Genomic DNA, 23,728 nt, shown 5'->3' with positions numbered 1-23,728 from the left:
CATGTCAAAAACTGGCCTTCTGTGGACAGCTAGCATGTCAAAGCAAAGGGTGCTGGCTCTCCCTTTCCCAATATCTTGGTTTGCGACATGGCAGATGGGGTTTCAATATACTAGGGGTTTCCAGCCTAGGAACCTCAAATGTTGTTGGACTACAACTCCCATCAACCCCAGACATAATGGCCAAAGGCCATAATATCATGATGAGGATGATGGGAGTTATAGTCCAACAACCTTTGGGGACCCAAGGTTGGAAACCTTTTAATGATACAATTCCACCACCTTCATTTTGAAGTGGACTAAAGCCCTGGAAGGCTGTGCCACATACTGAGGTCATGCACATGACCTCACTGGGGAGGACGGGCAGGCTGCGGGGAAGGCAGGGGACTACCCTCCGCCACACCGCGTGCCCACATGAGCGGTGGTATGGAAGAGGGAGATGCTGGGAGTGCTGGGAGCATCCCAGAGTGCTCCAGGGCATGAGTGTGCCACGCTTGGTGCAGCTGCTCCTTCCCTTTGGCTTGCTGGCAGAAATGGTGGTGCATTAGGGGAAACCATTTAACCTGGCGACAGCTGCCCAGACAATCGCCAGCTGAGGTTAAGCAAACCATAGGTTCACTTAACCTCGGCTAAACGCTGGGTTAAAAACTCGACCGAGGTACAGGGACAGCGCTGGGATTGGGCTCAATCCCGGTGCTTCACACATGCAGCCTAGCCCAGGCTATACCCTTATTTTGTCTAAACATGTAGAGCAGCTTCTACAACAGAGCTCCTGCATATTGCTAAGCTTTTCTTTACCACCATGATGTCTAGGAGCTTGCTTTGTTTAATGGAAGAAATCTGAGATGCCTGCGAAAACTAAATCCATACCACACGGGCCTATGGCATACACACAACTCTGCACTTAAGCAATTGCTGGCTACGGATGTTTTAACACTGGAGTTGTTTGTAGGCTGAAGCAGGATGTTGTGGCGATTTACCATCTGGACAGGTGCCTGAACTTTTGCAAGACGTGATCAACGTAGAAACATCTGCTGAAAATGCCTGATGGACGTGGATTGCAGCATGCCCAAAATGGGCTTGTGAACTGGAAGGCTAAAATCATTTGCTTCTTGGCTTGAGATCAGAGGAGAGGAGGAGTTCAACCAACATAATTTCTTCCATCAAAGATAAATCTAATAAAACTGCCGTATGGCAGAGCATACAGCTTGATGCACCCTATGGACCACAGCCCACCAATCCGGTGTGGTGGTTTGTCAGATGCTTGCCGAATCTCCCCCCTCCGCTCTTTTTTAGTTTCAGGCAGGTAGCTAAAAGATTAACTGGGTGAGCTGTCATACATGGCAGGTGGACAGAGTTCGGCTTGGTGGATCAGAAGCTGTGCAGGTCTGCAACAGAGCATGAAGCAACCCTTTAAAGCAGAGTCCACTCTCTCTTGCCCAAGACCTGTGCATTTGCCTCTTGTTTATAAGCTGTGCTTTGCCCTTTGGGTTTCATGGCTGTTCAGGTGTTGCTTAACCCAAACTTGGGACAAAGGAAAGGTAAAACCACTATGTGGCAATAGTTTTCATCCCCTGCACAGGGTGATTGATGCAATGGCCCCCCTGCTCTTTTCCTTACAATGTTGTGTTTCAACTTTGCCGGCATTCTTCCTGCAGCCTCGTCACTCACGTAATTGTCATGTTCGAGAGAAGCTAAGTCAACTGCACACCTGCAATAAAGACTGCAAGATGTGGAGAGTTACAAATGGCTAGGGAGGAGTGAGAGATCAGGGGTTTGCTGCCCAAAATAGGAAGCAAATGGGCATCAGGTCAGGCGAACAACCAATCCGAGAATTACTTGCTTCCACCCTTGGCCATTCTAGCTGGCTGCATCAGAGGGCGAGGTGAATGAAACCGTCAGCCTCCATCCATCGGTCCAGCTCCTCGTCTGCCAGAACTGTCTCCATCAGCTGCCAGTATCCTGGCTGTAGCGGAGGAAGTGGTGAGACAGCAAGGCCCCCTTTAGGAGCTTGGTGGTGACCAAAGGCCACCTGGCCTCTCCCCTCCCAGAACCGCCGCTGTCATTTGCCACCATTCTGCCTGGACATTTTGGGCTAGTTCAGAGAAACAGCAGCCATGACATGTGAGGGGGTCACACCGAGAGGCACCCGTCCTGATGCTACAGGCACTCTTGGGATGAGGGGGGTGTTCATACAAATGGAACCCGGGGTTTTGGATTGCATGTAGAGGGGTGATTTGGATGAATGCCCCTTTCATGTAAGTAAAAGCTACCCAGACAGCATGTTGGGATGTCCTTCAGTGGCATCAGGGCAGGCGCATTCTCAGCACAACCCTGTCTTCATGTGTAGCAACCACTGTTCATTAGAATCAGCCCTCTGTAACAAACAATACTGAATTTTGCTTATTTTTTCTCTTTCCTCCCCTTCTTTCCCTACCCCCTGCCCACCGTATCATGTCTTTTAGATAGTAAGCCATTATTTTAAACTGTGAGCAACCTTGCGTGCTCTGGCAGAAAAATGACATACACATGTAGTAAATACAATCTGTTAACTGAGAACTACAGCCCTCAAACCAATAGGATAAGGAACTAGAAATATGTTTCAGATTGCCAATTCCCATTTTGTACATGCATATTCTGGGCATAGTCTGCCTGTATTTGTAGGCCCTTTGAATGATTCAGGATACAAATCATGAAATCAAACTGGCTTCCATGTTCAACAGGATGATTTCAGAGAGATCAAAGTAACGATCAAACAAATAACTGGCTACTTCTTCAAAACTCTCAGATCTTTACATCCTTTACCGTGAATTGATTTAAAAAACCTGCTCTGTTTCTGGTTTGCTAATTAATGCATGGAATTCTATGTGATGGAATGTGGGCCACCACTTTGGATGGCTTTAAAAGAGACTTAGATGAATTCATGGAGGACAGGTTGATCAGTGGCTGCTAATCTTGATCGCTATGGGCTATCTCTAGGGAAAGCAGTAGGATACCACTTGCAGGGGAGCAGCTATTCAGAAGATCATTTACCATTAGGCTTTTCTCTTCCTCGGTGTAATCCAGCTTCTACCTCCATATCCGTGTCTTCTGCCATGAAATAGCTGTTGGCTGGAACAGACTAACTATCTTTATACAACGCATGGCATAGTGCAGGGGTGGACATTAGGTAGTTCAGGAATTATTGGTACCTCCCAGGCTCTTCTGAAGTTGCTCTCTAGGTATTTGGGCTTGCTTTTCTCTCCTTTCCCTTCCAGCCAATATTGCAAATCTGACTAGCTGGTTGAGTGGGGCCTGTCTGCGCCATTTTAAACCCTTCTCTCTCTTTCGGTGCTCAGGGTTTGCTTTTACTTCCTTTCCTATTCACTTCTCTTCATTTTCTTCCACCATAAAAGAGCCTTTCTTGCTCCCTTCCTGTCCTGTAGCTAAATTCTCTTGCTATTCAGGAATTCTAATGTTAAAATCCTTTATTCCATAGATGTCAATTTTTGTACAAACTGCTCTTTTGTGTTGGTAGCTCCCAAGGCTCTGGCAAAACAAAACAAAAACATCAAACACTTCCAGAAACCTTACTTCTGGCCTAGTGGATGGAGACTTGGAATTGCACCAGGGAGATGCAAGTCTGAATTCCTGGTCAGCCATGAAGCTCACTGAGTGGCTTTAGGCAAACCACTTTCTTCAGTCTAATCTTCCTCACAAAGTTGTTATGAGAATACTGGGGAACGTTCTTGTAAAGCTGCTGTGATCTCCTTGGAGGAATGGTGTGATATAAATGTAATTAGTAAATATGCCAGACACGCAAGTTTTGGGAGGTACAGAAATATTTTAAATAAATAAATTTATGTCTGTCTGCTTCTAAGGCCCCACTTAATCAGTGAGGCCTTCGTTGGACCATCACAGTCTCACTTTTTGCCACCAGTCAACACTCCTGTATTACCACTCTGTGTGGACTGTATTCAGGGCAAGGGATACAAACTCCGATGGGTTGTTTATGGATGCCAAAGACAGTCTCAGTGGCTCACTCCAGGACTCTTAACAGAATTGCTCATCATTAACTCCTACATCCAAGCGTAAGTACCTGCCAAGTTCAGATTATTTATACTTTAACCTGTATGGAATAATCTACGTATAATGTACACCCTTATTTAACAGATGTTTTGCAAAAAGAAGGGAAAAAACTCAAATTTTTATTTATAAAAGGTAAGATACAAAATGCAGGATGAAATGTAAAAAAGAAAGAAAAGCAAGTTGAATGGCAGTATTTTACACTTGGCAGTCTCTAACAGCAACAAAAATGCTTTCAGTGACAGGTCAGACCTTCAACTTTGCCTGCAATTGGAATACTTTAAACAACAATTGGTTACACAATCATCTGACAATCAGCAACTTATCTCTGGCGACCTCTTCTAACACCACATTTTCTTTGGCGGAACAACCAGCAGAGCGCCAGCTGACTTCTACTGTGTTGACCGGCTCTGTTTACTCTGACTGCCGATTGCTCTTTTAAGGACTTCATGGGGCACCAGGTCTGATCTCTTGACTTCACGGTTGTTGCAGCCAATTTTGGGACAGCTGTAAAAGTGGGAGCGGGGAGCAGTTATAGTAAAAATCAGCAAAACTGAATTTCTCACCTTGTTGTATCCTTTAGACAGAGCAATGGTCTTGACTTAAAAGGCTTCTTAACATGGGACAGAAAAAGATCACAGGTAGAAGGGCCATTCTATTTGTTTGTCATAGCCTATGGCTAGTACAATAAAGTATTACTTGCCTTTTATTTATTTTTTCCATTGAACTTTCAATTGATACCATCAATACTATCAGCCATTGTATCCTCCTGAATTGCCTGAGGGAGCTGGGAGTAGGAGGTACTAGTTTGCAGTGAGTGGTTCTGCTCCTACCTCTTGGGTAAATACTAGATGGTGTCACTTGGACACTGTTGCTCTTCAAAACAAGAGCCTCTGTATGGAGTCCCACGGGGCTCCATTTTGTCTCCAGTGCTTTTTAACATCTACATGAAACCACCAGGAAGATGATTAGGGGATTCGGTGCAGGGTGCTATCAATAGGTTGATGACACCCAGATCTATTTCTTCATGTCAGCTTAATCAGGAAATGGCTTAATTCCCCTAAGTGAGGGGAATTAAGTGAGGGGAATCTGGTATCCCCCTTAATTCCCCTAAGTGAGGGGAATCTGGTGTCAGTAATGGGCTGGATGTGGGAGAACAAACCGAAGCTGAATCCAAACAAGATGGAGGTTGTTATTGTGAGAGGATGGGACTTAGGAAGTGGTTTAGATATGTCTGTTCTGGATGGAGTCACACTTCCCCAGAAGGAGAAGGTACATAGTTTGGGAGTATTTATGGGCCCAAATCTCTCCTTGATTTATCAGGCTGAGGCAGTAGTCAGGAGCGCTTTTTATCAGCTTTGACTGATATGCCAGCTACACCCATCTCTGGAAATGTCCAACCTTAAAACAGTGGTGCATATGCTGGTAACATCCAGGCTTGACTACTGCAATGCACTTTACATTGGGCTGCCTTGTATGTAATCTGAAAACTGCAATTGGTGCAGAATGTGGCAGCCAGGTTGGTCTCTGGGGCTATCTGAAGAGACCACATTACTCCCAATCCTAAAAGAATGGTATTGGCTACCAATACATTTTGGGGCCAAATACAAAATTATTACCTACAAAGCCCTGAAAGGTCTGGGCCCAGAATATTTGCCTCCTTCTTCATGAACCCCGGCACCTTTTAAGATAATCAGGGATGTCCAGTTGTGGTTGCAGTCAGCACCTTTGGGGGCAACTTGGAATCAGGCTTTCCCAAGCGTTGCCCCAGGACTCTGGGATGTGCTCCCAAATAAAATCAGAGCCTCCCCATCTCTTCTGGTTTATAAGAAACAGCTAAAGAAGTACCATTTTAAATGGTACATTTTAATATAAACAAGTTCCATATGCATTGCGTCGATGCCCTTGTGGCTCAAGGGATACAGAGTCAGTTGTCCATGTTATTCTCTGTTGTCAGTTTTATAGGGATGCTCGTATTAAGTTCATTGCTCCTCTCTTAAAGAATAATCCTGGCCATTCGGATCAATTTTACTTGGACTTCTTGCTGTCAAATTTTAAATCTGTTACCTCTATTAATGTGGCCAAGTTTTGTTTTGTTGCATCCAAACTTCATAGAGTCTGTATTAGCAACTCGAATATTTTGTAAATTATAAATGTATTATTTTAAATGTTAAGATGGTCTAAGGACCGTAATAAACTTACTACTACTAAAGTTTATACTGAGATTTTAAATTTATTTATTTTATTTATTTATTACAATTATCTCCCGCTCTTCCTTCGAGGAGCTCAGAGCAGTGTACATGCCTATTTTTATTTTCACAACAACCCTGTGAAGCAGGTTAGGCTGAGATGTATGACTGGCCCAGAGTCACCCAGTGAGTTTCATGCTTGAATGGGGATTTGAACTCGAGTCTTCCCGGTCTTAGTCCAACACTCTAACCACTATGCTATGCTGGCTAATAAACATTTTAATGTTTGTTATTGGTGTGTGAACCGTCTAGAGATGTATATATTGGGCAGTATAAAATTACACAAAACAAAATAACGAAATATTGCAAAATACTTTCAATTGCATCTGTCCCTCTAAAGTGTAAGAAATGCTAAATTCCCTGCTAATTTGGCAAGGAGGCACCTTTACGTGGTGATTCTCTTTATTTAGCAGGGGGAGAGTAACTGGCCCTATCCACCCCCAGCACAGTACCTCCAGTGACTGTTGCTGGTGTGTATCTCATGTTTCTTTTTAGATTGTGAGCCCTTTGGGGACAGAGATCCATCTTATTCATTTATTATTTCTCTGTGTAAACTGCCCTGAGCCATTTTTGGAAGGGCGATATAGAAATTGAATTAATAATAATAATAATAATAAAGATTCTGAGATAGATAGATCTGTAAAAAGCAAATCAGACTTAAAGTGCAATCCCATACACACTTACCTGTGAGTAAGTCCCACTGAATAATCTAGGATTTAATTTCAAGTAAATATACACTGCCAGTGTCCTGGGTTACAGAATGATAGAATGTTGTAAATTTTTTAAAGCAATATAGACGTGTTGAGGGATGTGTATAATAATGTGAAACCTCTGGACAGGTGACTATTACAAGGAAGGCCTTTTCAGTAGCGGTGTCCCAGTTACAAAACACCGTCCTCAGGCAAGTTCAATTGATACTAACTTTTTTTATCATTCAGGCATCAGGTGAAAACATTTTTGGCCTCAATGGTTTTTAGGTAAACTGGTGACTGCTGTTTTAATGACGTTTTACTATGAATTACTTTGCATGTACATTTTATAGAAAAATGATAAAGAAATGTGTTAAACGATGTATAAAAAACTGAAAGTATCTTGATGCCCTGTCGGGATGTTTTTCTTGCTCTTCTCTGTTTACTAAATAAAACAGTTTAACACATTCTAACATATAATTGGATTTGAAACAGAGTACTATTTTGTGCATACTGTGTTTACTTGAATTCAAGACCAGCTTTCCCCCAAGTTTTTTGATATTAGAAATCAGGATCTTACATTCAGAGTCCTATTCCTTTCAAGTAACTGTGTGTATAACCTGTAATCTAACTCCTACTTTTAAAGGGGGTTGTCTTAAATTCAGAGTCATCTTTGATTTGGGTAAATAAGGTATTAAGAAAACATTTTCAGAGAAAAATAGAGGGAGAGATTGTATTGCCTATTTTATACTTCACTGGGATTCAGAGACCAGAAGATGCTGATCCTGCCCTCCCTGAGAAATCTCTGTTTTAGGGAGACAGGTGATGGGGAATGTAATTATCTAAGCAGGTGGAAAGGATGGCCTTGGGGAAACTGAGATATATAAATGTTTCTGCTTGTAGATCAGTCAAGTGGAGCACAATTTGCCCATGACAGTAATAATAGGTAATAGCATTACAGACTATACTGATGCCTACTGGAATAGTTTGAAGAGACAGAGGAGCAAATAAGAGAAGTTAAGCGGCTTGCCCTGGGCCATGCTGAGAAACTGCAGAAAAGCAAATGTCATGGGAAACAATCAATTCTCATTTCTAAAAAATCAGGAATGCTCCAATTCTGCAGCCCAGACATGTCATATCTGTGTAGTAGTAAAGTCAAATGGCTCAGAATTTGGTATAGTGTGAAGAATTTGCTTTCCTGAATCTGACAGTTTTTCATTTAAAAAAGAAAGAAAGAAAAACCTGTTTGTAGCCTTCACGTGAAGGCATACAAAGGCAATTCAAGACCAAAGGTATCCAGCCATGGTCGACAGCTGGCCACCAATATCAGTTTATTTTTAAATTGTGAGTCCCTTGGGGACAGGAATCCATCTTTATTTTATTTCTCTACGAATACAGCTTTGGGAATTTTCATATAATAGTGATCAGAACTGGTCTTGTGGTAGCAAGCATGAATTGTCCCCTTTGCTAAGCAGGGTCCATCCAACCTGGCTGCATTTGAATGGGAGACTGCATATGCAAGCACTGTAAGATAGGGGATGGAGACACTCTGGGAAGAGAATCTGCATCCTTGCAGGCGGAAGGTTCCAAGTCCCCTCCCTGGCAGCATCTCCAAGACAAGGCAGAGAGAGACTCCTGCCTACAACCTTGGAGAAGTTGCTGCCAGTCTGTGTAGACAATACTGAGCTAGATGGACCAATGGTCTGACTCAGCAGAAGGCAGCTGCCTATGTTCCGAACTGGAGGTTCAGGGCCCAAGCCAGCCCTATGAATACAGCCAGCTGCCTTCAGCTGTGCCATGCCCTCCAGTCAGATACAAAAGGAGTATGTGGAAGGAGCTCTAACTGTTGTGACCACAAGAGTTGCTGGCAGACAATTATCCAGCAAGAAGTATCCCCTTTGCTAAGCAGGGTCTGCCCTGGTTTGCATTTGAATGGGTGACTACATATGAGTGCTGTCTGCTGTAAGGACCGGGCCATAACTCAGTGGTAGAGCATCTGCTTACATGCAGAAGGCCCCAGGTTCACTCCCTGGCATCTCCAGGAAGAGCTGGGGGAGATTCGAGTCAGTGTAGACCAGGGGTTCCACAATAAATTGCAGCTGGGGATAACGGCAGTTGTAGTTCAGCAATATCTGGAGCACCACAGGTTGGGAACCCCTGTTGTACAGCACTGAGCTAGGTGGACCAATGGTCTGAGTTGATACAGGACAGGTTCCGATGTTCTTATGTAATACTGGAGCACACTTGACCTCTGTGTCAAATTGTTTGCCAACTGGCTCTCAGATGCAAGGCATGTCATCCCCACACATGACCCCAAACCCAAATATTCCATGGCCCTCCTCTTCACAGAATTGTTTTTAACTTGTTTGCTTTTAAATGGTGTTTGTTGTATTCTACTTGTTGTGCACTGCCCAGAGCCTTTGGATAGAGCTATAGAAGTGTAAGAAGAAGATGATGATGATACTGCCCCCATTTTGCTCGGGGAAGGGCATTTTGTCTCAGACTTGGCACTTGGTGCTGGGAGTCAGCACTCATTATTTCTGTTCCGCACTGTGTCTCTGATTTGCTGTGTTTGCCCTGGGCTAACCACGGAGTCTCACAGTTTGGTTTTCTTTTTCCCCAGTCTACAAAGAGGTTAAGATAATTATTATCTTTCTGGCACATGTTTTTGCCAGGATTAATTAATTCTGGTAAAGTGCCCTGAAAGCCTCCAGTCAAAAGTGTTTCTGGATGACACAGGAATGTTGATGCTTCTTCAGCAAGGAGATGGATCGCAGCTGACACCAAGGAGGAAGCTACAGGGGTGCCATTTCAGACAGGGGAGGAGAGGGGCGATGCTGAATCCACCACTTGAGCTGCAATGAGATGTCAACCTGTAACCACAGCCAATGCTCTTAAAACACCCTACTGGTTTGGAATACTTCATCTTGCCAAGAGAAGACTTTCTGAGAATATTGGCCCCAAACCTCTTTGCTCATCCACTTACAATGATTTTATTGATTGATTGATTGATTGATTGATTGAATTTTTATACCGCCTGGTATAAAAATCTCAAGGCGGTGATTCAACAGACCTGTGCACAGAGATCGTTTGCAATCTCCTTTTGAACTAAGGTGTTTGCCTAACCTAGATTCATAGACTCACCTGGTCACCTCTGGCAATAACACTTTACTTGCTATACTACTGTCAATGATTTATACAGCCAGCACCCTGAATACCAAAAACACTGCCTCCTCCCTTATGTCCCATCACAACAACTCAGATCACTCTCTCTCGGTTGTCTTCTAATTCCAGCAGATGATCCAAAGCTGAATGATGCTGTAATTAAAAGGCCAGTTCACATTTTGAGGCTGTTCTCGTGAGCAGCCAAGTCCAGCCTTGAGCCGCTGGGATCTGCATAGATCCTGGCAGTGCTTCGGTCCGAAACCCAGCGCCGAAACCCAGCTGTTAGCCGAGGTTAAGGGTGCAACCGTGCCCTTAAACTGACTCATGAGACCATGTGTCAGTGCAAGCGGCTTGCAGCTCATGCTGGCACAGAGACAGGAGCTCTAGTTGCACTGGGTGTACTCAATGTACTGTGGGCCTCTGTATACCTGCGTTACCTGCTTGTGCCCCACCAGGGCTCTGAGCAGTCATCTAGGGGAAGGTAGGTTGAACCCTGCCTTCTTCCCCGCACGCTCATGTGACTAGCCCCATTGTGTACCCTTCTAGAAAAGCAGTGAAGCTTTTTAAGCTCAGACCCAAATACAAGTTTTGGGGGCTCAAAGTGTTTACCTCAAAAAAGGAGTGAGCATTACAAAGCCCCTGAATTCCTCTCTGGCTCATATTAAAATCAAAGCTGGAGAAGAATTCTCCCTTTACCCAGGGAGCTTCCTTTCCACCCACCCTTTCCCCCTAACCTCCTTACACTTTCCTTTAAACAAGGCTTGCTTGGGGTGTGGCAATGGTGGCACTCCCGCTGTGGGGAGAGGAAAGGTGGGAGATCTAATTTCTCCCCCGCCCCCCACACACCAAGCACACTGGTAGTGTACCAAGGAGAAATGTCTTCATGGACCTCAGGAAAAGTCCCCAATTTGGGGGGAAATAGCTCAGCATGTGGCAATAGGGAAGTTCAACCAGTAAATGTTTGTATTTATGATGGTGGTAAGGTATAAAGTTATACTGGAGGTTTTCTGCTGGAAGTTGCAATGGCAACAAAAGCACTGTGGGGATTGGGCAGTGGGGATTCCATATGCAGATAGAGAGAACCTCTGTGATAGTTAATGTCAGTTGGAGTGAAACTGTTTCTGGTTGGAAGATGTGTTTTATGTAGCTGTGTGTGAAGGAGAGAAGTGTTGCAATTATGTCAAACAAGAAAAAATCCTTGGCTGTGGTTTATCCTGTGTGGCATATTTTACTGTCAATCGCCATGTGAAGACAGAAGGACAGCTACCTTGAATTGTTTGTGGGATCAGGGTGACTGATGAACATTTCCTGAAGTGGCAGCAGCAGACTGGTTATCCATTTAGAAACATCATGAAACCCTATGGTGATGCGTTACACACCTCACTAACAATCCAATTCAATCTGAGTGGGGGAGGGGGCTCATTCATTTCTAAATTGCTTATTTTCTTATCACATAATTTCTCGTCATTTGCTGAATAGCAACCAAATGCATGCACTATCAAAAAGGGTTGTATTTCAGAGGCTTGGGATGTGCATGGAACTGGTTTGCCATGTTTGGTTTGAATCCAAACCGGATTCGAACTGAACCAGGCACGTTCAGTTCTGGCATCCCTGAACGAGGGCCCGACTCGGTTCAAATCAGAACCGGTTAGGGCTGGTTTGGGGGTGCTAGAGGCCGTAATTTAAAAAAAATTAAATTAAATGGCCAGTGAGCATCTGCAGTGTCCCCCAAAATGGCCACTGTGTTCTCTCAAATGGCCAAAAAGCCCTTGAAATGGGCCAAACTGGCCCTCTGGAGACCGGGGTGGTGGTGGTGGAAGCTGCCGGAGGATCTCCCCCCCCCCCCCGCCAGCTGAAGCAGCACCCCTGGAACCTCTGAACCCAGTAGCGGTAGTGACTCTGACTTTTAAAAAAAAATTATGCCCTCTAGCACCCCCGAACTGGCCTCAAACCAGTCTGGGGGGGTTGGCTTAGCCTTGAGCCAAACCAGGCCTGGTCTGGCTCAAGCTCAAACAGGCTTGCACATCCCTAACAGAGGCCATCAGGATCTAATTCTCACTAAGGTGGTAAAATTGTATGGCTTACATAGGAAGTTGCCTTTTACTGAGTCAGACCATTGGTCCATCTAGCTCAGTATTGTCTACTGATTGGCAGTGGCTCTCCAAGGTTTCAGGCAGGAGTCACTTCCAGCCCGACCTGGAGATTCCAAGGTATAAATCTGAGATCTTCTGCATACAATCATGCAGATGCTAATCCAGTGAGCTGTGGCCCTATCCTCTAAGGGCAATATCTTACAGTGCTGACATGTAGCCACCTATCCAAATACAGGCCAAGGCAGACCCTGTTTGGCAAAGGGGATGAGACCAGCTCTCTTCCTTACTTCAGATTGGAGGTGGGGGCTCATATGGGAGAATAGTCCCACATTAAAAAAAATTATCCATCCATACAGTAAACTAGCTGTCAGGGAGTAGGCTTGGGCAGAACCCTTCTTCCTGACATCTACTTTTCTATGTTGGTTTCAGGTTTTGTTTTTTGGTATAGAGCAACATATGGTCACGTGAATCCTCACTTCCAGTCTGAAATTATGCAGGCTAGATACAGGTTTAACACCTCAGCTAGAACTGGGACCAAGTGATGGGGAAGTTCTTCCTGGGATGTTAGATATGTTATGGCCCACACAGACATTCAAGTTATCATCTGATTGACATGCATGTGCACATCCAGCCCATGGTTAAAGGCTAAGCAGTCCCACCTTGCTCAGTACCTGGATGGGAGAGATAACCCGGGAGCCTCATCAGCTTTCCAAAGAAGGGCAGGATGTGTCTGATAAACAAACACTGGGCAACTTCCAGACTAGTTAGTCATGACTAACCACCACTGAAATCAATGAGATAGGTTAGTCATGATTGAAGTCCCATTATTTCAGTGTGATTTAGTCATGACTAACGTAGTCTGGATGTTGCCCACTTTTTTAAAAAAAGGGGGAATTGTGCTGTAGCTTAGTGAAAAAGCAGCTGTTTTGCATGTAGAAGGTCCCAGGTTCAATCCCTGGCAGCATCTCCAGGTATGGCTGAGAAAGACCCTCATCTGAAACTTGGAGAGCCACTGCCAGTCAATGTAAACCAGGGGTTCTCAAACATGTCCCCATATGAAAAGTATAAGCATGCATATGTATTCAGTACTTGGTTTGGGCCCCTTTTGTAGCAATTACTGCCTCAATGCAGCGTGGCATGGATGCTATCAGCCTGTGGCACTGCTGAGGTGTTATGGAAGACCAGGATGCTTCATTAGTAGCCTTCAGCTCTTCTGCATTGTTTGGTCTCATGTCTCTCATCCTTCTCTTGGCAATGCCCCATAGATTCTCTATGGGGTCAGGTCAGGCGAGTTTGCTGGCCAATCAAGCACAGCACACTGTATACTTTTCAGAGGTCCGATATTGTTCTATTCTACAATCCTTGTCTTCTTGGTTCCATGTAATATTCTAATTTTCTGGGATTGTGGATTTGGGGTTTTCATGAGCTGTACGCCATGATCATCACAATTATAACAAATTAAGGCTTGACTTATCTCGCTTTGCATGTAATGTGTCTGTCTCATATATCAGTTTCACCTTTTAATTTGCATTACTGAAATTAATGGACTTTTGCACGATATTCTAATTTTCCGAGTTTCACCTGTACCTGTTTAACAAAAGGTTGTGTGAATGTTCAGCAGTCCTGAAGAGGGCTTTATTCTTTGTACTAGTGTTGTTGACCAAGGTTTCAAAAAGCCACATATCTTACAGCTCATACGGTCTCCAGGTTGGGAGAGAAAATCATGGGAGGCATGTCTCCATTTCCTCCTTGATGCATCCCCTTTAAGGGCCTCTTTCTACACTTTCCCGAATCCCTGGCCCTGTTTGCGGAACCCCTTACTTTATAGCCATCCCTGGTTCCAAATCATACCCGAGCCCCATGTTCTGATCCCCTGGCCCTTTTAAGCTGATACAAGGGAAGAACAAAATTGGCAACGGACCCATTTTTGGAAGGGCGGTATATAAATCAAATAAATAAATAAAATTGGCAACTGTCTTATTCCATAGTTTTGCCAGCTGATGAGCACAATATTGTCCCCTTTTATTGTCTCACCCATCTGTCCATGTGTGGCAGGTGATACAATGTATAATGTATAAGTCTAGTGGTATAATTAACAATATTAAAAGTGAGTCAAGTCAGGATGCAAAATTGAACATCTGTCCACTGTTATGGCAGGCTGTGTTCTGACTCGTTTTCAGGAATGTTCGGGGGGTGGGGGTGGAGTTCATGTTCTTTTCTGGCAACTTCTGAAGCAGTTCTGCAATTGTTGCATCTCCCCAGTATACCACACAATAAATGCCCTTGCTATCTAAATTTAGGGCATGGATGAAATAATCATTGGAACATAGGAAGCTGCCTTATACCAAATCCAGTCCTTGGTCCATCTAGCTCATCTGCATCAGGAATTGTCAAATGTGGGTCCCCAGATGTTGCTGGACTACAACTCCCATCATCTCCAGCCACAATAGCCTTGAGTCTTGTGGTAGCAAGCATGACTTGTCTCCTTAGCTAAGCAGGGTCCACCCTGGTTGCATATGAATGGGAGACTAGAAGTGTGAGCAATATAAGATAGGGGATGGAGCTGCTCTGGGAATAGCATAGGCTTTCATGTTCCCTCCCTGGCTTCTCCAAGATAGGTCTGAGAGAAATTCCTGTCTGCCACCTTGGAGAAGCCGCTGCCAGTCTGTGAAGACAATACTGAGCTAGATAGACCAGAATAGGCCTACGTTCCTATGCTCTCCTGTATCTGGTATTTAGAGGCAGCTTGCCTCTGAGCCTGAAAGTGGCCTATAGCCACCAGACTAGTAGCCATTGATACACCTGTCCTCCATGAATTTGTCCAAGCCCCTTTTAAAGCCATACAAGCTAGATGTGGCAGATAATTCCATAGATTATGTGCTGTGTGAAAAAGTGCTTCCTTTCGTCGGTCCGAAAGTTCCTGGCCTTCAGTTTAATGGGATGACCCAATTCTAGTTTTGTGAGAGAGGGAGAAAACTTTATCTCTGTCCACAATTTCTACTCCATGCATAATTTTTTACACTTCTTATCATGTCTCCCCGTAGTTGCCTCTTTTCCAAACTAAAAAGCCCCAGATGCTGTAGCCTTGCCTCATAAGGACGGTGCTCCAGGCCCCTGATCCATCTTGGTTGCCCAGTTCTACAGTGTCCGTGTTAAGATACAGTGACCAGAACTGTATGCAGTACTCCAAATGTGGCTACACCATAGATCTCAATAAGGTTATTATAATATTAACATTTTTATTTTCAATTCCCTTCTTAATTATCTCTAGCATGGAATTTGCCTTTTTCACAGGTGCTGAGTCAATACTTTCAATGAGCTGTCTACCACAACCCCAAGATCTCTCTCCTGGTCAGTCACCAACAGCTCAGACCCCATTAGAGAATATGTGAAATTGGGGTTTTTTTGCCCCAATATGCATCACTTTAAACTTGCTTATATTGAACTGCATTTTCCATTTTGTCGCCTACTCATCCAGTTAGGAAAGATCCTTTTTGAACTCCTCACAATCTGTTTGGATTTCACTATCCTAATAGTTTAGTGTTATCTGCAAATTTGGCCACTTCACTGCTTACCCTAACTTCTAGATAATTTATGGACAAATCAAAGAGCACTGGTCCCCATACAGATCCCTGGGGGCCCCAATTTCTTACTTCCCTTCATTGTGTTATTCCCCTTGACACTTCTTGCTATATGCTCCTCAAACTCTTTTTTCTGTCCCTTATTGTCTCCTTGCATTTCTTTTGCCAGAGTTTATGTTCCTTTCTGTTCTCTTCATTTGGGCAGAACTTCCATTTTCTGAAGGAAGTCTTCTTCACTTTTATAGCTTCACTGACTCTACTTGTTAGCCATGCTGGGTGTCCTCCTAAACTTGGTAGAACCTTTCCTTCTTGTTGGTAAACATTCCAACTGAGCTTCTGTTATTGTGGTTTGAATAAGTTACATGCTTTCTGGAGTGATCTGACCCTCCCAACTTTCCCTTTCAGCTTACTTTTTACCAGTCCCCTCATTTTTGAGAAGTTTCCTCTAATGAAGTCCATCACATCTGTGTTGGACTTCTTTCGCAATGCTCCAATCTCATATAAGCTGAATTGGATCACACTATGGTCACTGTTTACCAATGGTTCTACAACTCTGACATCTCGCACCAGATCCTGGGCACCACTCAGGATTAAGTTCAAAGTCGCCTTCTCTCTGGTTGGTTCCGCGACCAAAGGCACAGTCATTTAGCAGGTCTAGAAATTGGGTCTCTCTGTCAATATGTGCATGTGAATTTGCCCAGTCTATGTGAAGGTAATTGAAGTCACCCATTATTTACAGCTCTGTCTCTCTTTGATTTGCTTCTCCAACTCCAGGTCACTCTTAGCCTTTTGATCCGGAGGGCGATAGCATGTTCCTAGTAGCACATGCTCTTTCAGTCCTCATATTGTCACTGTTGTCTTGTGACAAGTAATGCTGTCTTCCTCTTCTTCTCCAACCTCTTCCTTTCCCCTGTCTGATGATGAGTTAACCCTGTAGTCATCGAATACCTCCACAAGCTCCCTGGATTATATCTTCTCCTGTTTTCTGGTTACCATCTTCCCTTGGTATGATTCCTCCTCTCCCCCACATCTTCAACCCTTCTCTCTCCTTGGGCTCTTTCCCTACTGCATTCAAATTGCCACTCTCTCCTTAAAAAAACTGCCCCTTGACTCATTCTCTCTCCAACTACTGCCCAGTCCCCACTGTACCCTTTGCTTCCAAACTCTTGGAACATGCTGCTAACTCCTTGCTGTTTTTACCTTCTCTCACCTAACTCCACTCTGGATTCCCTGAAATCTGGCTTTCTCTCCCTGAACTCCACTGACACGGCCTTCACAGAAATCACCACTGATCCCCTTACTGCCAAACTGGAAGGTCTCTATTCTGGCCGCGGCCTTCCTGACCTCTCTCTTGCTCAAAAACCTGGGCCCTCTGTGTTGATTGGCTAGTAAATACTGTCAATCAAGAAGAATTTAAACTTAGGAACCTCCTCGGGGGAGAATTCCTACGAGAGGGGCTTTGGAACAGAGTGAAAAGGTGACTGTAAAATTCAGTTGCAGTTAACTGACAAGTTCAGATAGGGACGGTTAAGGCTAGAAACAGGATCTCTGGTTAGAGTCTCTAGGGCAGGACTGAGGGTGGAATTGGGAGGTTGTGGGTAGGTTTTACACACCAGGCATGACCTATGTGAACCAAGCTTGACTATCAAATGTCAATGATGGGAGTGTATGGTTGATTACACAGGATAAACAACCAGGAAGGTTGCTGAAAGTCTAAAGAAGCATATTATTTCTTAACAGTCACCCCAGTAATGTGAATTATTTGTTGATATATAGGAAGACCTCGATATCTGCAGATTCGTGTATCTGAGGTTGGGTAAAAGACACCTGACCTTGGAATGTGAGGAAAAAAGGGGGGGAAAACATTTTGACCTTGTGTATCCGTGGGTAGGGGATGGCTGGAAATGACCACGGAGGGGTCGGGCCTTCTCCGCTGCTGCCCCGAGGCTTTGGAATGTGCTCCTTGTGAAATAAGAGCCTCCCCATCTCTGACATCTTTAAAAAAGTCTCTAAAGACGCATTTCTTCATCCAGACTTTTAACTGATATTGTTTTGATTGTTTTAATGTTGTTTTTAGAATGTTGTTTTAAAATTTTAAATTGTGTGTTAAATTTCTTGCTTTGAAATTTTTTTTGTTTTTGTTTTTAATTAATGTTTTACTTTTAATCTTCTTGTAAACCGCCCAGAGACATAAGTTTTGGGCAGTGTAAAAATATGATAGATAGATAGATAGATAGATAGATAGATTTTCAGCCACAATTTTGTGTTTTGGAGCCACGAAATGGCTGTTTTTAAAAAAAGAATGGGGGGACGATAATTATCGGCTGATTTGGAGGCATTCTGGGGCACAGAGCAACTCAGGGGGATCAGCTATGATGGTAGGCAGCTTCCCTCCCCCCCCCATCAGATGTTTTTTATACCTTTCCCCCCACCTGGGAACCTAACCCCCAATTCCCCATTGTCCTAATGCCTCAATATTTGCAGTTTCTGTATCAATGGTTGTACCATGGAATGGAAACCCCACAAATATCGAGGTCCACCTGTACTGACACAATCTTTTACCTTTTATTTTTTACATTTTATATCCCACTCTTCCTCCAAGGAGCCCAGAGCGGCGTACTATACACTTAGGTTTTTCCTCACAACAACCCTGTGAAGTAGGTTAGGCTGAAAGAGAAGTGACTGGCCCAGAGTCACCCAGCAAGTCCCATGGCTGAATGGGAATTTGAACTCGGGTCTCCCTGGTCCTAGTCCAGCACTCTAACCACTACACTACACAGTTTGAGTACCAGTTTGATGTATAAGAGGTGGTGTACAGTCTTGCCAGTTCTAAGGTGGTTACTTTGTCTCAGAAACCATTATGCATTTGACCCTACATTGTAGTGAATATGAAACTACTGAAGCTATTATACAAGAATATTGGAGGGGTGGGAGTTGGAACTTTAAAACTGTTTCAACAGTGTCTATTACCATTTGGGCATAATACCAAATTCCCCTGAGGGGAATATCTTACAGTGCTCATATGTGGTCTCCCATTCAAATCCAACCAGGGCAGACCCTGCTTAGCTAAGGGGACAAGTCATGCTTGCTACCACAAGGCCAGCTGTCCTCTGGAGCTGTCGGGTCTTTTCTTTGGGGAGAAAATCACAAGATTTACACAACACACTCTAGGAAGCTCCTTTTCCCCATGGGAAAGCAGTATTCCCCAACATGCTCTGCTTCCTTTTTGTCCAAGGTCACAGCTTTCCTGGCATGCAGAATATTGCCAGGTGGTGTTTTATGAGCTCAGCTTGCCATAAGTCTGGCCTCTTGCACCAGAACATCTCCTGTGTGCCATACATGGGGCTAACAGCTCAGCAATGTGCCAAACACAATTTATGGTTACAGTTTCCTCCTGAATTTGGGCAGAACCTTCAAGGGCTGTATACAGATACATAGATTTTCAAGGTGTGGGGGAACTGAAAACGCATGTGTGGAAGCACTGGGTGCGGGGGAGATAGAGTGTTCCTCTTCTTCAAACTATGCTTACATTCCCTAAAGCTCTGTGAAATTGCAATGCTCTATTTTGCCTTTTCCTGGTCGAAGGAGCATATCTTTCTTACACACGCCTGGTTGCTTACCATGCCTTCTTCTTACGCTGCTGCTTGTGTTGAATCATTCCCAGGATGGCCTCTTCCTCATAGATGTGACCACAGTTTTTATTCTTGACTGGTTTCTTCATTTCTTCCTGTAACAATTAATTGGAGTGTACTTGAAAAACTGTATCAAGATATTTGAACTTGGGAGCTCATAACAACTGGGGCCGGGGTGGGGGGGGGGCAATCTTGCTGGGACAATGACACAGAATTAAAACATTAAACACCAACCCTCTGGCCCCAATCCAAATTCTACCCTATTTTAAGATTTTTAGAAATACAATAACAAAAATAAAATCCCTCAAAGTAGATGATGCTACACTTAATGTCATGTCTAGCTTGGCTTCAAAAACCTCTCCACCTTCCGAATGAGAGCATCGGGTAGGCAGAAAGATGTTTCCCTGAGTATCTGTGGGGAGTAGAGTGTGGGGCTACGAAACACATTGACATTGGGGTGGGGCTTATTGGTGCATTTCCATTGGCACTGAAAAGTGTACTCAGTTATATAACTAGTGAACAGGACTATTTTTACAGTTCTAAATAGCCAATAGAGCCAATAATGACAAATCTCTCCTCTCTGGTACACTGTGTGCCACCTACCTGTGTGATGGGACATATGAAGAACAGCTGACTCTGTGTCACTGCAATGTCCTCGTCAACTTGTTCAAGCACCTCGTTCTCTTCTGCGTCTGACTGGAGACCAACTACAATGTAAGGGGGTGGATGGAATACAATTCAGTAAAGGCATGGCACCCATCATGAACACTGAAGTTGTGGTACTTGTTGTATGTTTAGCCATACAAAAAACACAACTTTCCCTAATAGTTAGGACTGATAAAATAAGCAAAGTATCTCTGATCCAGCAACATGTGTAAAGCTGGGCTGTGTATCCCTAGACCCAGTCAGAAAACTCAATTATTGGAACAAAACAGAATCCTGCAAATCCCTGTTCATCTGTACAAATCTACCTCATATGTCATTGATAATCCTGCTTATCTTCACGGTATGTACTGAGAGGGCACACCCATCGTTCAGAATAGCATATGCTAGAGCATGGGTTCTCAAACTTGGATCCCCAGATGTTTGGACTGCAGCCCCCATAATCCCCAGCCACAATGGCCTTCAGCTGGGGAGGATGATGGGAGCTGTAGTACAGCAACATCTGAGGACCCTGGCTTGAGAGCTCCTATGCTAAGAGGTTTTATGTACAGTTTTTCTTCAAATTTTGGTTGACACCAGTCTTGCTGAGATTTAATTATGCTCACAATTTCTGAAGGAAAGCCCCCTCATCTAACATGTTTTGGAAATGACATTTACATTATATATTAAGCAATCAGACTAGGAAATGTCACAAATCCATGGGGCTGCTTTATTGTCCATCCAGTCTGCACTGCCTACTTGGACTGACAGTGGCCCTCTTATGCAGAGGTCCTTCCCGTCACCTGCTGCCTGATCCTTTTAAACGCAGACCAAACCTGAGACCACCTGTGTGCAAAGCATGTGCTGTATGATTGGGCTTGTTTTTGTCTAGACCAGGCCTGCTCAACTTAGGCCCCCCAACTGTTTTTGAACTACAACTCCCATAATCCCCAGCCACAGCGGCCAATAGCTAGGGATTGTGGGAATTGTAGGCCAACATCTGCAGGAGGGCCAAAGTTGAGCAGCCCTGTTCTAGACGGTGGGGGGCAGGAGGCAGGCAGTAGTTTTACCTTCTTACGGTACATGTTGAAACAGTTACTCAAGGAGAATACCCAGAGCCCTTGTAGTCTTGGTGGCACATAGCTCCCCAATTACCTACCGTGTCCAAAGCAGATGTTCTGAATACTGGGTATACACTATCAGCGCCATGAAGATAAGCAAGATTATCAATGACATGTGAGGAAAGCTTGTACAGATGAGAACAAGGATTTGCAGGATTCTGTTTTGTTCCAGTAATTAAATGTGTAGTTTCTGTATGAAATATGAGTCGCACTGGGCCTCTCAGCTTTCTGTAAAGCTATAAAATATCTGCAGGACTTAACTGGAACCAAAGACCAACCTTTGGATCCCTTTTTGGTGCCTGGGCTCAGTCTTCAAACACTCAAAGTAATGAAAAAGAAAAGTGTATCTGAACATGTATGAAGTGCTCTCCCCTCACACCCCTGGGAAACAGAACAGAGGATAACAGAAGTTATTTATTTAATTTAGAACCCTGCCTTTCTGTTCGTAAGAGAATCACAAGCATCTTACAGAACACAAAAATAATCAAAGATACAAAAACAATTTTTAAAAACCTCACAATTAAAACAATATATTATTGGCAGACATCCAGACAAATTATTTCATGCATGCAACAGAGGAGGGGTGATGTTTGCCAGTCTCTCCTTTCCTCTGCGGTGCCTTCTGAAAATATGTCTCTGAAGGTTTCAGGACCCTCAGGGTCATATTTTGGGGAGGCACAGTGGGCTACAAAGAGAAGGTGAGAGTGGCAAAAATTGCCCCTCCCCACTGAGTACATGAAAGATGCTCTAGAGCATGCAATGTTAGTCTGGATGTCTGCCAACAAAAGCAGGTCTGCAATGTTTAATTGATAATCTTTTGACAGATTAAAAAGGTCCTCCTGATTAACTGAGCAACTGATTTTTAAAAAACAACTGTTTAATTATGTATAATGTAAGTATATCTAAATTAATGAATGGGAGGTGCCATCTGAGGAGCAGGATTCCGTCTCCTTTCATGCAAGAGGGAATGTCTCTTCTATGATGGGGCCTTTTGTGGTGCATGCCTGCATCTTGTAAAAACAAAGCAAGAATACTTTTATCTTTCAAGAGCATGACGCAGATGTAACCCAAGTGTTAAAACTTACAGAGGCTATTCATACGTGCACGCAAAACCGGGCTAAGGAAGCCTAGCCCCTTTCTGCACATGCATGTATACTTCCGGGATCAGCCCCAATCCCTGCAGCACCATGGCGGCAAACCTGCCTATGGAGCCTCCCTATAAAATGAGGTTAAGGGAGCAAGAGCTCCCTTAACCTCATTTTTTGCTTGTCTGTCGGATTGCACAGCAGACTGCGGTGCTCTCGGAGAGGGGAGGGGGGATCCCCATAACGCACTCGTGAGCCCAGGCGATCCACCCACCCAAGGAACGGAAACTGCTCGTGCACAGATAGGTAAGCTCTTCAGGGCTTTCTCCCCGCTAACCCTATTGCCCTTCCTCGCTGGTCATGAGAAAGGGCTCACACTATCATAATTAATCTATGGAATTCTCTGCCTCTCTCACAACACTGGAACCAGGGGTCATCTCATGAAACTGATTGCCAGGAAATTTAGGACCAACAAAAGGAGTTACTTTTTCACACGGCACATAATTACTCTATGGAATTCACTGCCATGGGATGTGGTTATGGCCACTAGCTTGGATGGCTTTAAAAGGGGCTTAGACAAATTCATGGAGGACAGATGGCTACTAGTCTGGTGGTTTTATTTATTAGTTATTTATTTTATTTTATTTTATTTCTATACTGCCCTTCCAAAAATGGCTCAGGGTAGTTTACATTAAAATAAAACTAAAATCAATGGTTAAAATTGAAAACTGTAAAAACAACATAAAACCATTATTAAAACAATTAAAACAGTTTTTAAAACCCTGGAAAACCAGGCCAAATCTTTACAGTTTTAAAACAGTTTTAAAACCCTGGAAGGCCATACCAAACAGGTTTTAAGGGCTCTCCTCCATCCACAGATGCAGGGGAGCAACAGCAGGAGAGAGAGCATGCCCGCACTTTTGGCCTGTGGGCTTCTTAGAGGCATCTGGTGGAACACTGCGAAACAGGATGCTGGACTAGAAAGGCTGGATCAGGCCCATGGCCTATCTAGTCCAGTATTCTGTTTCGCACAGTGTCCCACCAGATGCCTCTAAGAAGCTCAAAGGGTGTTAGAAAGTAAACACTGATAGCAACATTATTTATATGGCCATCCCATAACAAATTCTTCTCTGTGCGAATCTCAAAACAACAAAACAGCAGAATAAACGTCCAATTAAAAACACAACAAAAACAATTACTACCAACAAATACAACTACAGAGACAAAAACATTTAAAAATATTTTAAAAGCCTGGGTGAACAAAAAGGTCCTCATCTGGAGTCTAAAAGAGCATAGTGATGGTGCCAAGCAAGTCTCACTGGGGAGGCTGTTCCATTAGCAGGGATGCCACCAACGAAAGGCCCTCTCCCTAATCACCACCCACCTTGCCTCATTTGGTGGGGGAGCGG

At 44.0% G+C, this 23,728-nt stretch overlaps 1 protein-coding gene across 4 annotated transcripts in view; it reads right to left on the bottom strand.

The window, feature by feature from the left end:
• Positions 1-4,163: 4,163 nt before the first annotated feature.
• NSMCE2 (NSE2 (MMS21) homolog, SMC5-SMC6 complex SUMO ligase) overlaps positions 4,164-23,728 on the bottom strand; it is a 289,033-nt gene continuing 269,468 nt past the window's right edge. For all 4 annotated transcript variants that reach the window (XM_053245628.1, XM_053245629.1, XM_053245626.1 and 1 more), the window contains exons 5-7: positions 20,075-20,178; positions 19,460-19,566; positions 4,164-4,569 (exon numbers count right to left, since the gene is read on the bottom strand). In XM_053245628.1, the coding sequence (XP_053101603.1) occupies positions 4,455-4,569; positions 19,460-19,566; positions 20,075-20,178 (326 nt within the window). In that variant the 3' untranslated portion in view covers positions 4,164-4,454. The remainder of the gene's footprint in view (positions 4,570-19,459; positions 19,567-20,074; positions 20,179-23,728) is intronic.

The sequence above is a fragment of the Hemicordylus capensis genome, chromosome 4, assembly GCF_027244095.1.
Source record: "Hemicordylus capensis ecotype Gifberg chromosome 4, rHemCap1.1.pri, whole genome shotgun sequence".
In the NCBI taxonomy this organism is placed as follows: Eukaryota; Metazoa; Chordata; class Lepidosauria; order Squamata; family Cordylidae; genus Hemicordylus; species Hemicordylus capensis.
This window is presented reverse-complemented; position numbering and strand designations above follow the sequence as displayed.